Below are 17,191 nucleotides of genomic sequence, written 5' to 3' on the forward strand. Positions count from 1 at the left end.
TGGAACGACATAAGGGTGAGAAAATTCTAAGTGAATTTTTATTTTTAGGTGAACTATCCCTTTAATCTAGAATATCCAAATTATGTACAATAATGTGTTAATGTGTTCACATGACAAACAAAAATAGGCCAATTACAAACTAACAATCACATTTTCCAAAGTGTTATGTGCTAAATGAGTAAGTACGCATACAACTAACAATATTTAGCTAGAGCACTGGTTGGCTTGAGCTAACAGCTACTCTAGAGAGTATCACATCAGAGATGAGGACATTAACTATGACTCCGCTCATAGGTGTTTGGTCAGAGTCAATTCTGTTTATCACTGTGGGAATAAATTAAATAAAATGCATGATTTATTGGTATTGAAATCGGGATGAAAAAACATGATCAGTACATCAATAAATCGTTTTTTTTGTTGTTGTTTATTTGCTTTATAATAGGCCAAACTGGCCTTAAACCAAAGATATCTGTAACCATTTGATATCAGAGGCAACCACAGCATTTTAATCATGATGCAAACAAAGATGCTACACTCACGTAGCATGAGCAGTTGCTTTTTATTTGAAAAAGATTAATTTTTCTTTAATTATTTAAAGAAATAATTTTATATGAACAAGATTGTATAATTTTATATTGTATAATATCAAGATTTAAAGAAAAAACAGAATGGTCTGACTTCAGATTTGTGAAATTATGCTACATAAAACACCTGCACAAAACAAAAACAGCAGAAGGATTAAAAAAATAATAAATTAGAATGCAAATTCACTCTCTGACAGAAGGGGGCGCTTATGGAATAGCAGCGTTTATTTGGGTACTGCTGTACAAAGCAACGCTGCGCTAATAAACACTACTTTATACTGAGGTAAGGAAAAGGAAATGCCATCAAAACTTTTCAGAAGAAAGTCAGTTCCCTTCAGAGATACATTTATATAATCCCCCACCCCTAATTAAATATTTATATTTTTCTTCCTATAGATGGGTTTCCGTTTCACGAATTACCCATTATCCTCTGCGGCGCGCCGCCATGTTGTGTGTCAAAGCTGTCAAGCTCATGTTTACCGCCTTTTCATTTACCCAAGTATTTTTGACTCTTTTGTGTTGAGATAACGATGACAAATTCCTCCAAACCTGGCGAGAAGGTGAAGGTTATTTACAGGGACACATTAGACGATGCAAGATATGATGAGAAATTGAGTTATATCGATGGAAAGGATCCTTACACAATGTCGAAAGAGGACTGGTCATGTAATCCTGCGGCGTACCCCGATATTCAGGAAATGGACATTGCCAAGTATCTCATCCACACCATTAGTGCGTACACTTTTGACGAATTAAGAGAAAGAAAGTCTCTGGAAGCATACAATTATTTTGTAAGTGGATGGGTACAAGATATAAAGCATGCTGCCATCGGAGAAAGGTGTGTTTTGACCGCCCGAGTGCGCCATTCTCAACGTACCACAGACCCTTTTCTGGTGCCCTGGTTGATAGCGGAGAAGAGTGGCAGCGTGATTTGTGGACATTGTACATGCATGGCCGGATTGGGTGAGGTGTGTTCCCATGTTTCGGCCCTTTTATTTGCCATTGAAGCAACAGTGAAGCTGAGAAACAGCAAAACAGTTACACAGGAGAAACCCTATCGGCTACTTCCATCAGCTATCAAAAAGGTACTTTTTTTTTGTATGCGTTTTAAATCCGTGTGTTATTCGTTCAATCAAATTACAATTTCTAAACAAACAAAATTAGCCAGAAGAAACGTAATTTCCAAGATGCTAGCTCACATTGTCACATTGCAGGGTTCCAGACTGCGACCATTTTTGGAGAATGCGCGAGTTAAAATTTTGTGTGGTCGCATTTGTGTGAGTGCATGGTCATGTACTACTCAGTTAAATTCACGCATGAGTTCTCCTGCATTGAACTTGTTTTAGCGCCCGCCAAAGTCTTATTTGATCGGTGAGTAATGTAGATGAACTGCTGCGCTTGTGACAGGGCACGTTTAACTGAAAGAACGAGCAGAAAGAGAGAGAGAGGCGGTCGCGCGCACGCACTCCCTCTCTCTTCGGAGCCCGGCGAAAGTGTAAACAAGACTTCACCGTCTCCAAACTAAGCGCTGTCTTGCTCTCTCTCCCTCGTGGAAAAGTTAGTCTGGAGCCCTGCATTGACGGTTCACATCGCTGTAGTCAGGCGGCTGATATCTGCACAGCCCTTATTATACGAGCCCTTAACAACACAACGCTCCGAACTAATTTAATGTAGGAGAGAGATGGAGAGCAGAGGCACGGAGCGATATTATCATGCTCCGTAACACAAACGCTTGACCCACTTGACACACAAGATGGCGCCGTAAGGAGTTGCGGGAGAAATGTGACGTCATCGCAAATCAATCTATATATCAAGAATCGCGAACAGTGAGCTTTGTTGTGCCTGGTACAGTATTTTCTCTCCTTTTTACGTCTGTCTTCAGCGTGTCCCGTCGCTAGCCTGTGTTAATGTCCTGACTTCTGTTTACAGACTTCGTAGTATTTCTACACAAATTACATTTTGGGAAATGATTGCGATGCAGTTCGTGTGTAAGTCCGGAATAAAGATCAGCCAAAATAAAACTAAAAACCGGTCAACAGGTGCATAGAAGTATTTTTAAATAAAATGTATTCCTGTGACGGCAAAGCTGAATTTTCAGCATCATTAAACCAGTCTTGGTAATATGCTGATTTGGTGTTTAAAGGGGTCATATAATGGTACATGCACTTTTACAAGTTGATTGTACTGAAATGTGTGTTGGCAGTGCCTGTACACAACCATCATAAAATGATAAAAATCCATCCAGTGTTTTTTTTTTTTTTATCTTCTTATATGTTTCTTCCCATCTCAAATCAAGCTGTTCGATTTTGTGACGTCACAATATCGACGCCCCTCCCACGATGGTTGATTGACAGGAGCGTTTCAATACAGACCCGCCCTCGCGCCCTCGTGAGCGAGCTGTCAATCATAGCCCGCGCCGACCGGCGTGTTCAGTGTTGATAGCTGGAGCACTGAGTAGAATGGCGTCTAAGTTATTGTGGTGTTCTGTTCTTCGGTGCAATAACGAACACAGCAGTCATATTGATGTTCCTAAATCCGTACAGCTGAAGACGCAGTGGCTGAGTTTGTTTTCGAAGGGAATATTACTCACGATCAACGTCAATGCTTTCATGTTTGCGCGAATCATTTCACACACCAGACTGCTTTACAAACGAGGGTCAGTAAAGCTGGTTATTTGCTAAGAAGCTGCTCCTGAAAAAAGGATCAGTACCAACTATTCGTGTTCCTGCTGCACCTCCAGAAGAACTGAAGTGAGTGTAACGTTTTATTGACCTTTATATTAATCTTTATATTAATCTTTGCAAATCGCTTGCACGCTTCACGATGAATGCGGCTATTTTTACACAAAGGGTACATTACAGCATGTTTTCTATGTATGACGTTCTCAATATAATTCATAATCCCATGTTTATAATGAACAACGCGTTATGGTTAGTGTTACAAACAGTGTACGCACAGAACGGCGGGGTCAGCAAAGCTCATTATCATTTAAAGACACATGCACTTATACGGCGTGCTGAAAACAGAGCTGTTTTTGACCAGGTAAAATTAGTGTTTTCTTACAATACTAATGAGAATTTTTAATTAAAGTATATTACAAACTTTTAATTTAGACCCTAAAGAATCATATTAGCTTGTACAAAAATGACATTATATGACCCCTTTAAGATTTCTTATTATTATCATTGTTGAAAACAGTGCTGCATCATTTTTTGAGGATTCTTTGGTGAATAGAAAGTTTAAAAGAACAGCATTTATTTGAGATAGGCCTAGAAATCTTTTGTAACATTATACAGTCTTAAATGTCTTTGTCACTTTTGATCAATTTAATCCATCCTTGAATAACAGTTATGGGAAAGCTGAGAGGTCTTCCTATTTGGATAGGTAAGGACGATCCACAGGAACAATCAGAGCTGCTTTTAAGCCACATAAGCTTAGAGAAAATAGTAGCATGTTTATCAGTGCAGTCAGCGTGTGTATGTTTTTATCAGTGCAGCAGTGTGAGAAATCACCAGGTGAGTCTGCAGGAAGAAAACAACATCTATACTCTCACTTTTTTAGCTGCTTCATTCAAAAACACAGCCTCCCACACAGTCCTTCACATTTACTGCTGTCAAACCTATTGTGAACAAATAACTCAAACCTGTTTTGTAAATTATTCCATCCGATTTAATAAGAAAAAAGATTTGACTTTAAGGGGTCATGAACTGCATTGTTTTATAATGTTTCCTGGGGTGCACTTATAATGTAAGCATGATTTTTACATAAAATGTTTTCATAATTTAGAAATAAAAGGCTTTTCCTACCCTGATTTTAGCCCTCTGATTTGAATGCTGTTTAAAGGGGCATGTCTGCTGAGAGACTTCAGAGTAAACGCCCACTGCTGTGAGTGGCTAACATCTTTGCATATGATATAAGTATTACATGTAGAACTCTTTTAGCACGTTTTTACAATTACAGCTCTCAAGATGAACTAATCGTGAAAAGTGTAGATTATAGCATTATATTTAGATCGTGGCATGAAAGGTTGCAGTAATGAGCATTGTAGCCAATCAGACATGTTGAGTGCATGAATGCAGTGATCTCATCATTGAAACTCTATTTCTAAACTCTAACGAATGCTTTCATCATAACTAACAGTGCAATGTGCAACAGTCCATGGTGCAAACAAGATGTAAATAAGAGATTTGTTGACAGCTTCAGCGAATGTAAAGGGAGCGTTCTTTGAACGCTTTCTATTTATAATTTAATCACATTTTAATGGCATTATTTTCATCCTACTAGGAGAAACAATGTGAAGTTGACCGTTTAGTCACTGGTTTGATTTACTGGCACATAGACAAAGAACATCTGACTGTACATGAATCATTACATATCAGAAATCATTGGTCACAGATCAGGCATTAGAATTAACACAGTTACTTGCATGTTGTCATATTACGGTCAAGTCCATATCATAAAAGTCTGTTTGCAAAGCCTGTGCCGAAATTGTGGCTGATTTACCAAAGAATCCACAGTGAAATGTAGTGCTGGGCGGTATACCGGTTCATACCGAATACCGGTGTTTAATCTTTCCTGATAAACAGTGTTTCTGAGCGCTGCGCTGCTTTGTGTACAGCCGTTACCGGGGAAACTGATATTTCTGCCGCTCTTAAAGCGCCTCCTGCTGGCACCTATTTGTAAACAGCCTTGCAAACCTGTATTAATACTAGTGTGGAATTTTCTACAATATTCACTCATGACTGTAAAATAGGGTATTTTAAGTCAATCTACTGCAGTATTTCCTCTCTCAATCAGTACAAAATGTGGTTAACACCCAGTCATGCTTGAAAAAAATAATAATAACGTGAAACCGGTACAATTTAGAAAAATACTGTGATATAAATGCTCAACTGAGACATTCACATTGTTGGAAATAAATAACCACATTCCTAGATCACTGCTTCTCTCGTGAACACAAAAAGGAGGGCTACGACGGTTGTAAGATTTTCAGAGAATGACAACTTAAATTTCAGTCTGTTCTTTCCAAAAGAACAGACTGTTGCTTCAGAACATATAAAATATAGTGTATGAGTCAAACAACTTCTTTGACGCTTTTATGGTGCTGTTCTATCATCTTTTGCGGGCTTTTGTAAGAAAGTCAGTCTATACTGGCGTGCAACAACATGAGGGTGAGTAAACAAAATATCTTTATGAGGCTATTCTTTTAAGCCACAGCATAAGATTCTAAATATAACAGCTTAAAGGGTTAGTTCACCCAAAAATGAAAATTCTGTCAGTAATTACTCACCCTCATGTTGTTCCAACCCCTTAAGACCTTCGTTCATCTTCGGAACACAAATTAAGATATTTTTTATTAAATCTAAGTGCTGTCTCACTCCTCCTAAGACATTATAAGTTGCTGGCCCAGAAAATGTATTAAAGACATTGTTAATATAGTCCAAGTGACTCCAGTGGCTCAATCTTAAAGCTGCCGTCGGCAAGTCTGGCAGATTGGGTCGATTAGCCAAAATTTTGAATGTTTACAACTCTCATGCCCCTCCCCACTACCAGCGAGCACCCTCCCATCGAGGTCGTGCTCGTCAGTGCGTCACTGTGCGTGTGTACCTGATTTTCTGTGAACGCGTCCGTCTCTTCAGCATCTATCAACACCATGGACTCGGAGGTAGGCTGCCCTGGCTAATCTAGCCATAGATAGCAATTAACCAAGGAATTGGAAGCTTGTTAGTAGATTTTCTCTCCGCCATCACGCTTCATGCAATCTCCAGGCGAACTTCAGGCGTGGCGTGTGCATGTGATATTAACGTGCGCGAGTGAGGGGGGATCTGTGGCGTGTGCACGACCTGTGATTGACAGTCAGATCTCACACCCCCCTGCGCTGATTGGACCTGATGAAGCGGGAGCGCTGGATTTTTGCAAAACAAATAACACGCTCCAGGTGGAGTTAGAAGCTCGGTTTTTTTTCTAAAACCACCTTATTTATGTTGTTCTGTCGGATTATAGTGTCGATTACACTGAATATGATCAAAAAAATGTTGCCGACGGCAGCTTTAAGTTTATAAAGCGACGAGAATACTTTTTGTGCGCAAAAACAAACAAAAAGAACGACTTTATTCCACTTTTCATTTCCTTCTCTCTGGGCCTCAAGTCTTTTCACGTAGTGTTTAAGCGTAGCGCGTCTGTGTTGCACGTCACCACGTAGGCTCACTATTGGCCGACGCTGGTCATGTGTGTGATACGTGGTGACGTGCACAGACGCGCTACACTTAAACACTACGTGAAAAGACTCGAGGCCCAGAGAGAAGGAAATGAAAAGTGGAATAAAGTCGTTATATTTGTTTGTTTTTGCGTTGTTGTTTTTCTCCCCCTACAGCTTCGGAATAGATATTTGACAACACTGTCGAAAAACTCGTTGGCGACTCTCAGATACCAGAGGCTAGATGATCAACGACATCAAAGCCGGCCCAAAGTTGCAAGGGTGGTTTTCCGGCTCACAGGCGCTTGGGGGGTGCGAGAAGACCACCATTCAACCCGAAAAAAGTCATAACTATTCCAATGACTCCAAAGCTGTTCGGTTAAGGTAAAAAAGTTACTTAGTTCACCTTTAAAAACAAAATACTCAGCAACTGTCACGGTTATCTGGACTCATTCATCTTTAGTTTCACTTTCATGGACTTTCAGTTTGTTTTCATCAGTCACATGTTTCTCTGTCTTCATCCTGTGACAGATCGACCAACCATATGGATTATGCAGCGCAATTTTCTGTTATTGCTCATGAGAGCTTGGACTTTTTTACCTTCACTGGACTATTCTGCCGCCTTGCCGTCACCAAACGAGACCCTGATTGTTCTGGATTAGGGCTAATTAAGTCACCCCATAGACCTCCTGGACATCTCTGGATTGAACTGGAGGGACACTATCATCCGGCTATCATCCGGAGAGTGTTTACCCCCGGTCCAGAACACAGCCGGATCCAGAGCCCATTCCACCACCATTGACCATGGAGGAATCATGTGTGCCCCCCGCAGACGGAGAGCTACCACCCGTCATGACGCATCAGCCAGTGCCTGAAGACAAGAGGTCAGCGCGGAACCCTCGCCCTGGAAGAGGAGCCCCCCAGTGAGTCTGACCAGGGGTGTGAGCCCACTACATAAGTGGGCAAGGGTATATTGGTGGAAATTGAGACTGAGGACTGGCTGACGGACTTCAGCGCGGAGGTATCATCTCCCACCCTATCCTAACCCCATTTCTGTTTTTTCATCGCTGTTTTTAGACAGCACAATGGACTCTATCTTTTTCTTTGGAAACTTCATGGCTGTTTCTAGACAGCACAGACACCTGCATGAACAAAGTATTGTTACCTTCCACCCTGTCAAATCTTCATCTGCCTCCATCACCGCCCTGCTCAACCAGTCCTCCAACCCTGCCTCTGTTGGAGGTTTGCAGCCCTTCGCAATCTCCTGTAATGCCAAGCAGTCACGTTGAGCCGAAGGTCCTTCAACCACCTGAGCAGATAGATCCAGTGGCTCTGCATCCGGCCTCAGATAGTCGCGCTCTGTCTCGGCCCGTTGACCTCTCAGCTCAACCTTGGCTCCTCCCACTTTCGGCTTCACCAGACACCCTCTGCCTTATGACTCTACCGGGTTCCCTCGTCCCACCGGCTCCCCCTTGGTCAGTCATCACTCCTCTGCCACGGACTTGCGGATATTCCGCTGCACTCCGTTCCTCCACCCCTACGACTGCAGCAGGCTCCTCTTTCCCTTCAGGTATGCCTCTGTCCTTCATTACACCGACATCGCCTCGGTCCTTGGGCAGTCTAGCTCCTCCTCAGACAATCGTTGCCACGGGATTGCCTGGGATTCCTTTGCCAGCAATGCCGCTTGTCTCCACTGGCTCTCTGTCTGCACCTTGGGATCCATCGGCTCTGCCTCCGTCGGTCATCTCCCAGTTGATGTCAGCCTCCACGCCACCTTGGCTACTCCCTGCCTTGTCTCCACTGTGGGCTGTCATCTTCTCGGCTCTGGGCCTGTGCTGTCGGATGCCCTTCATCATCACCGCCAGGGTCTCGTCGTCCGAATTTCACCATCACTCCGTCATCTCCATTCTTCCCTGTATCATCACCTCGGCCACCTCCAAAGCCCCCTCCATCACCTCTGCTACTACGGAACGGGGTCACTCCTACTGGGAGGGGGCGATCTGTCATGGTTATCTGGGCTCATTCATCTTTCGTTTCACTTTCATGTACTTTCAGTTTGTTTTCATCAGTCATGTTTTCTTTGTCTTTGTTTCCCACCACTAATCTGTTCCCATGGACACTAATCTTCCACCACAGCTGCACATCATTTAGTTCGTTACCTCTGTGCATTTAGTTCCTCTGTGTTCAGTATTCAGTTGTCGGTCAATGTTTGCGTGTTTTGTGTTTTAACCTTTGTTTCACACATGCTCTGTAACACTTTCTGTCAGTTCCTCAGTTTATTGTATAATTAAATCACTTCGTATTGGATACTGTGTTCCTTCGTCTTCCTCCTGTGACAGCAATGGTGTTGACTTATGAATTTGCACATGGTTTGTCTTAAAGCATATTAAAAACACCACATAGACATTTTCACCACAGGGGGACATTTAAGGAAATAAGTAATCAAGGCTGCATTTATTTGATCAAAATCACCAGTAATATTTTTGTACAATTTTTTTAATTTAATTTAATGTAATTTATTTCTGTGATGGTCAAGCTTAATTTTTAGCAGGCATTACTCCAGTCTTCAGTGTCATACAATCCTTTAGAGATAATTTTTTGCTCAAGAAACATATCTTTTTAGGGGTGTAACGGTACACATATTTATACCGAAAATGTTCTGTACAGGTCAGTACCTAACAAATTCAGCGTTGATTTAACCAATGAATTTGTAGAACTTCTCTGTGTGCGGAACATAATTTAAAACTCAAGAGTTCCCCCCCTAGAATGGGATTATATTGTTTATATCGATTTACTTTGATGTTAAGAACACATCTGAGAAATAACAAAGGACACATAGTGAGCTGCTGCTAAATAAGTGCATGATCCATGTTGTCTTAAACATGAGAAGTGCTTTATAGTAAGCTCTTCAAACTAAATCATAAACCTACATAGCTTGCCCCTACTCTCAGATACACGTGTTGTTCAATGCGTTTGAGATGCATTTTCCTCAGTGCACACCTTGCGGTTGTATACTTAACTGTAACTGTTAAAACTTCACACAAGTATTTCCATTTCACATAAAGTTTTATCCTGACAATAAGCGAGCCAACTTTGCAGACTTTAATGAACGAGTGCCGGCGTGTGCATGCACGTCAAATAGATGGAGCGGATTAGAATGAAAGCGCAATAATTCTAACCTACCACCTTCTAAGCACTACATTCTAACCAACCTTCTAAGCACTTCAATATAAGCACTTCAAATCTCTTCCCCCATTTACAAGTTTACAACAGCACCAGACTTTTTTTTTTACAGACATAGTTTGTTCAGTAAACCACTGTTTAATAATAAAAAAAAAGGTTGCTTGCTGTATACCGAAAACATACCGACCCATATCTTCAAAACCGAGGCATGTCATTTTTGTGTAACGTTACACCCCGATTTCTTACTATTATCAATGATGAAAACAATTGTTCTGCTTAATATTTTTGTGGAAAAGTCTTTACTGTCACTTTTGATCATTTAGATTTACTGACACTTTTGATAATTTAAATATGTCTTAGAATGATTTCTGAAGGATCATATGACACTGAAGACTGGAGAAATGGCTGATGAGAATTCAGCTTTGCGTTACAAAAATAAATGATTTTTTAAAAGTATATTCAAATGGAAAACCATTATTTTAATTTGTAATAGTACTTCACAGTATTACCATGAGCCTCTGAGCTGGACGTTGTTGTTCCTGCTTTCTCTATAGTATAGGCCTTGTTGTAAGGAATGAGAGAGCCAGTGATAAGAGCTAATATTAGCTAACATGTGATCGTGCCTTCAACAGCGCCATGCTACGCTTAGTGTACTCTGAGACCATCTGAAGCGATAAAAAGGTCAGTGAGGCCTGCAACAATTTCACTTTCACACTTTTGCTAATGAGAAACAGCCGTTACTCACAAGAAGCTCAGCTGAGCACTAAAACCATCTAGGAGGTTGATGACAATGATGTTCTTGTAGCTGTAAATCACAAAGATTACAAACTACATTTACCCAACATTTGTTAAAGTTAAGAAAATAAAAAAATAATGACAAAATTCCGTTTGACTAGTACAATAGTATTTTTATTAACTAACATTAAAAAAGATTAATAAATGCTGTAAAACACATATTGCTCATTGTTAGTTCATGTTAGCTAGCTAATACATTAACTAATGTTAACAAACGAGACCTTATAACCAAATATAATTAATTATACAATTTATTTATTAATATCTACAACACAAGGTAAAAAAAAAAAAGTTTAAAAATGAAAAATGACTAAAATCATCTTGACCTGTAGATTATATTATTAACAATCATAAAATTACAATAAAACAAGAAAAATGTACTCTGCTACTAAATAATATCTGTATGAAAGGCCATATACTACACAGCTTGGATTGCATCACAATGACGTAAACTAATCCATTTTGGTCTGAGTCACATGCCTGACTGCCGCTGATCATGGCCCATGTCATAACGCTAGCTTGAGAGCAACCAGTCTGTTTTTGTAGTGAAGTCATCATTGTGGCACCCTGGCCTGTAGCCTATACGACTTACAAATGTATAGCAGTCAAGCAATGTTAATGCATCACTGCAGTTCTGCAACCAAATTTTGACTGCAATCAATTGTTTCCCGACAGCATAACTAACGAAGAATGTCATGCATGCACCTAGCATACTGCCGCAAAGCAGTGTGAGACAGGAGGCAGCGCATAGTTTCCCATTCCCATACACATACAGGAGACCGAGCAGGAGTGGAGGGACTTCCTCTTCCGGCTTCTCCATGCCATGATCATTAACCCAACATGACTCCCTGAGTAACACACAGCTGAATGGGAAAGCCTGGAGTCAGAAAACAGCTGGGCTGTGCTTTCTCACTAGAAAAGTATTCTAGAAATACTCCAACAGGAAGGGTTTTCTTTGGACTACTCTAGTTTTCACACATTTAGCACCTCTGAAATTCAACACAATCTTCTTATATCCCACACTTAAAAACAGCTGATTTCCTTTCTGCATGCTGAAGTCTGTGTGTTTGTTGGGTTAATGTATAATTGTAGTCTGCTTTTCATTACTATCTACAGGTGTTTTATTCAGCACATTTGATAGCCAGAGATCATGATGCCAACATGATGCTTATTAAGCTCAAATGTGGCACTAAGGACCGGAATATCCAACAAAATGGACCGGCTCTGAATCGGTCACAAGCTTCTCCTCTCTTATATCGAAATCCTCTGACATTTCTCTTAAAAAAATCTTATTTTAGACAGGTTGTTTTTTTTGCTCTATCCTCTGCGCTTATTGGGTCAGAGGTCTGCCAGTGATAACCAGTGATTATAGTTTATAAAGTTATAAATATGGATTTTTTTTTATAAACGCATAGCTTCGTTTCAGAAGGACCTACCCCCTAAAGTCGCATGGATTACTTTTATGATGGATGTGCTTTTTCTGAGCTTCAAAATCTCAGATGCTACTTACTCCCATTATAAAGCTTGGAAGAGGCAGGATATTTTATAATGTAACTCCGATTGTGTTTGGCTGCAAGAAGAAAGTCATATACACCTAGAATGGCTTGAGGGTGAGTAAATTATGGGATCATTTTCATTTTTGGGTAACCTAATCCTTTAATATGCCATAATTGGCAAATAAACATACGCATAATTAAGTAAATTACATAAATACTTCTATCCAAAAACTGCATGTCTTGATAGAAGACACACACACACACACCTGTTTTCTTAAGTTTAATTATTTATACGAGTACATGAAGTACTGATTTTGTCTGAAAAGATAAAAATCAAAACAAATAGTACATTTGTGTTACAAACATTCTAGTTACCATCTCTGATTAATTTTAATGCATAAATGTTGGCAGGATACATGTTTTATCCCATGTCTGAACAATGACTACCGAACCTGTTCCTGCATTTTTTTACTACAATAATTTGGTATTGTAAAATACCCTGTCACCAACGATTAAAATTACATGATTCTGAAATCTTCTTACACTAGAAATGCCATTTTCATTAAGTAGATTTGACAGAAGAAACTACAGTAAGAAAGGTATTCTGGCAGAAACATGGTACATTTCTAAGGGACTTACCAAAAAGAAGGGGGAAAAACTTCTTTCAATATTGTTTTACATACTGTTGCATAACTTTGTTATGCAGTATTTAAATATAATTATAGTCCCTATATTGCCTTTGAAAGGTCAAACAAACGTCCTATATTCAATAATTTTGTAAAACAGCATAAAATGCAACAGTTTACGAAAGTGTTTCTCATGTCTCTACAGAGTTTTAACCCTAACTACAAGCATTAACTCTTGCATTTCCCCTGCTATGTTTATGTTTACATTTAGGCAGTAATTTTATTGAATATAAGCGAAGAGTTAAATTGACGCAGGCCTCGCTTGGATTCCTAAACCCCCCTTTCCGCTTATGGGGTCCCCATTTCTGTGAGCAAGATCCACCCATATGTGCTACACACACTCACATCTTTCTTTAAAGGGCCGAAACCCTCATAACATTCCGCCATCTCTCCGCTTACCTGGATAAACTGGATAGTTAAAGCTGATTTTCCGACGCCACCACCTCCGACGACCACCAGGCGATATTTCTCCTGCACTGAGCCGTCCTTCCAGCCAGCCATCGGGGACACGCTGCTGCTCTCGCTCCGCTGTCTAAACACACGCACACCGAGCCACTTTACTCTGTGACAGGCCTTCAGATGGAGAATTGCAGCGGGAAAATGCGATACGGCGTTCAGGCGCTGTGTGAACTCAGTGGTAATCCGTACGAGATGAGAAAAGTACGAGCACAGTCTGTGGGAAATGCATTCACTGCAGCCTCAAGTCCATACGCCCTCGTCTAAATCGCTACCAGGCACTGACTGCCTGTGCTGCAAGATGAGGCGAAGATAGGGCTAATCAGTTCAGCCAGTAGTTACACGCAGAGACGCTAGGGGGCGCACACTGCTATTCCCGCCTGTGTCTGTTGGTTTGTAACTGGTTTGATCTATCTCAATTACTATCTAAAATTGTGTTGTAAAAGTTTAAGTCTGCCATTGAGAAATCCATATTATGAATATTGTCTATGGTGGTCCTGGGCTATCTTATGGTAATTCACTGCCAAGGCTGGGAGACCAGTTAAAGGGATAGTTCACCCAAGAATGAAGATTCTGTCATAATTTAGCCTACTCACCCTCATGTTGTTCCAAACCTGTATGAGTTTCTTTCTTCTGTTGAACACGAAAGAAGATATTTTGAAGAATGTTGGTAGTCAAACAGTTGATGGACCCCATTTTTCCCTTTCTACGGAAGTCAATGGGGCCCATTAACTGTTTGGTCATTCATGTTCATCAAAACATATTTGTTTGTGTGTTCAGCAGAAAAAAAGAAATTCATGCTGGTTTGGAACAACTTGTCTTGATGGTGTGTAAATGATGACATAGCCTAATTTTTGGGTGAACTATGTCTTCAAGTACAACAAACCATTTTAGGCTGGTTTAAGTTTTGCTTTGCTTTGCAAACATCTTCTAAAATAATGGTACATTTGAAACCTCTAAATCAGTGGTTATCAGCCAGGGCTCAAATATTTTTTATTTTATCAAATATATATGAATATTTTTAGACATGAAAAAGTCATGGAAATGAATAAAATATATAAAAAAATAAATAATGGAAAGTTCTATAATGAATATTTATCAAATAAAATATTTATCAAATATTTTAAAAACATTTGATCAAAATACAATTTTACAAATATAAATTGCTATTTGTGAGTAAAAAATAAATAATTTGAAACACTTCAAAATCCTGTTATCACGGAAAATTCAGTTCTTGAAACTATTAGAATTATGGAATTAAACTAAATTAATTATTAAATTATTATTATGAAAATAGTTTTATTTGATCATTTTAATATATTAACACTCATAGTTTAATTACAAAGCTGTAGGCTTAAAACTATTCAAGCCTCCGTGGGTTGTGGGAGGTCTTAAAATATTTTTTTGGACTTGGAATCAAAAAGGCTAAAAAACCGCTGCTCTGTGTCACTTTACATGCTATATTTCTATTATCTTTGTATAATGTTGAAAATGAATTATCTCACTAAATGTTTACTCTCTTTTACTGTATGTGATATGTGTTTCCTCATCACTTTATTCTCCTAAATGAGCTGTCAAGTTCAAATTTACATTGTGGGAAACTCGTGCGAAAATTATTCAAATGATTTGATCCCTCTATGGAAATCTGAAGAGACAACCAGTAACACAGCACCTGTGTGTGTGATAAATATAACAATTAAGTCCCTTCTCCACCCACTTGTATGTGCAGGGTCTATAATGGAGCTGTTTATTTCCACAGCTGCAGACACTACTTACTCAGGATCAGTCTATCTTAAAAAAAACCACTGTGCATCAACAGAGGAAGAATTTTTACAACATGAGGAAGCATCAGCTGTGAAATGTAAATCCTGTGAACACTACATTACTGAACTCCATGAATGCCATTGTTAAAGGGGTCATGACATCAGAAGTCTAAATATCCTTGATCTTTTGACACATTAAGAGGTCTTTGCACTATTTAAACATCCTGCAAGTTTCATAGCTTAAAACTACTAAACTTCTAAATAATAAGAAGCTCAATGAACATATTAAAATAATAATAATAAACAAAAATCATTGTAATGATACTGTGGTTTGCATACTTTTTTTTTTTTCACACGCATTGGTTTGCATACTCTCTTTAGCAGTACCTCAAACACAAACTGTCGGAGAAGTTATTATTTGAGTAGCAGAATTAATCAATTCCCTTTGACTCCTCCTCTCGCCCCAGAGGAATTTCAGGAATTTCAATTAACTCGTAATCCATAACTCCAAGATTCACATGGCCCCACTGCAGTCGCAGAGAGCAAAGAAACCACAGCTCCCACAGTCCAGGGGAAAAAAAGATAACCAGTGTACACATTACATAAAACATCTGAGAATTATTATTTTTCCAGCAAGAAATGTTAATGTTATCTACAGTAGTTCTGAACACCCTTTATACAGTGTACCAGAGATCATCATTTATTCTGCTTTTATTGGGAGTATAAAATCTCTGGGTGATGTCACCTCAAGAGCTTTTGCTGCCTCACCCTTCTCATTTAAAATGACTTAATCCATATCACTACCATTCAAAAGTTTGGAGTCAGTACAGTAAGTCTCTTAAGGCTGCATTTATTTGATCAAAGTAGTTACAGTAATATTGTGAAATTGTATTATTTATGTTTTCTATTTGAATATATTTTAAAATGTGATTTATTCCCGTGCTGGCAAAGCTGAATTTTCAGCATCCATCAGTGTCACAAGAAACATTTCTTAAGTGATGCTTTTTAAAAATATATATAATTATTTGATGAATAGAAAGTTCAAAAGAGCAGCATTTACATGAAATCTTTTGTCACATTATAAATGTCTTTACTGTCACTTTTGATCAATTTAATGCATCCTTTAAAGAAAAGTACTGACCCAAACATTTGAACAGTAGTGTATGCATGTATCACACGACTAAGAGTGTTGTATGATATACGGCCATAACACTCTCTTGTGAGTGCGATATTGCTTTCATACAACAATTAATCCAGTATGCAAGAGGAAAACTAATACATACAAGTAAATCAAAGGAACAAAAACCTCATAATGCAAAAGTCAAAACTCTCACATTATGACTCACATCGTGGAACATTTTCATTCTTACTGTGCATGTATGATTAAATGTCACCTACTGTGTTTGTTTGTAATTTCAAAACAGAAACCGTAGCCTGTAGCTTTGTCATTTTGTGATTCACCACAGTTAGTCATTATAATGACAAATGTAGCTGGCCAATCAGTGCAGCATTTGCATCAAAGGGTGCTTGATGAGAAGGCGATGATACTAAAACATTACTATACTTACATTTAGGATTTGACAGAATACTGATCTATTTCAATGCAGTTTACACGGAGATATAAAAACCAGTTGAACTGTGCCCAGATTGTAAAACTCTCCTCTTGGCCTCATGATACCACAAGCAAATATGACTATTTATTCAAACAATGTTTTAACATATCAAATATAATGGAAAGCTTGGATTATATAGCCTGAATGAAACTCTTATAAGCAAGGTTTGCAATTTTGCTAAACTTATACAGTGTACAGTGTTCTCTTGTTTTACAATCAAATGATTAGACTTCTTTGTATTGATGTATTGATCATGTTCAAATGTTTGTCTCACGTGAGCAAGAGGAGCTGACAAGTTACAATATTGATCAAAGTCTCGTTCTGAAATGGCATTTTCAGGAAAAGAGCTGACGTGTAAAGATGTCATAGAGACAAAACAAGCTCCAGCTTTGTGTCACTGCTATATGGAGAGTCTTGAG

The 17,191-nt window shown here is 39.0% G+C and overlaps 1 protein-coding gene across 1 annotated transcript in view; it reads right to left on the minus strand.

Annotated features, from left to right (window-relative positions):
* The window catches only part of rras2 (RAS related 2), a 50,755-nt gene extending 37,008 nt beyond the window's left edge, over nt 1-13,747 (minus strand). Inside the window, exon 1 of the mRNA XM_082150462.1 lies at nt 13,340-13,747. Within this exon, the coding sequence (XP_082006588.1) occupies nt 13,340-13,441 (102 nt within the window). The 5' untranslated portion in view covers nt 13,442-13,747. The remainder of the gene's footprint in view (nt 1-13,339) is intronic.
* Nucleotides 13,748-17,191: the final 3,444 nt, after the last annotated feature.

The sequence above is a fragment of the Leuciscus leuciscus genome (assembly GCF_965113295.1).
Source record: "Leuciscus leuciscus genome assembly, chromosome: 2".
Taxonomy (NCBI): Eukaryota; Metazoa; Chordata; class Actinopteri; order Cypriniformes; family Leuciscidae; genus Leuciscus; species Leuciscus leuciscus.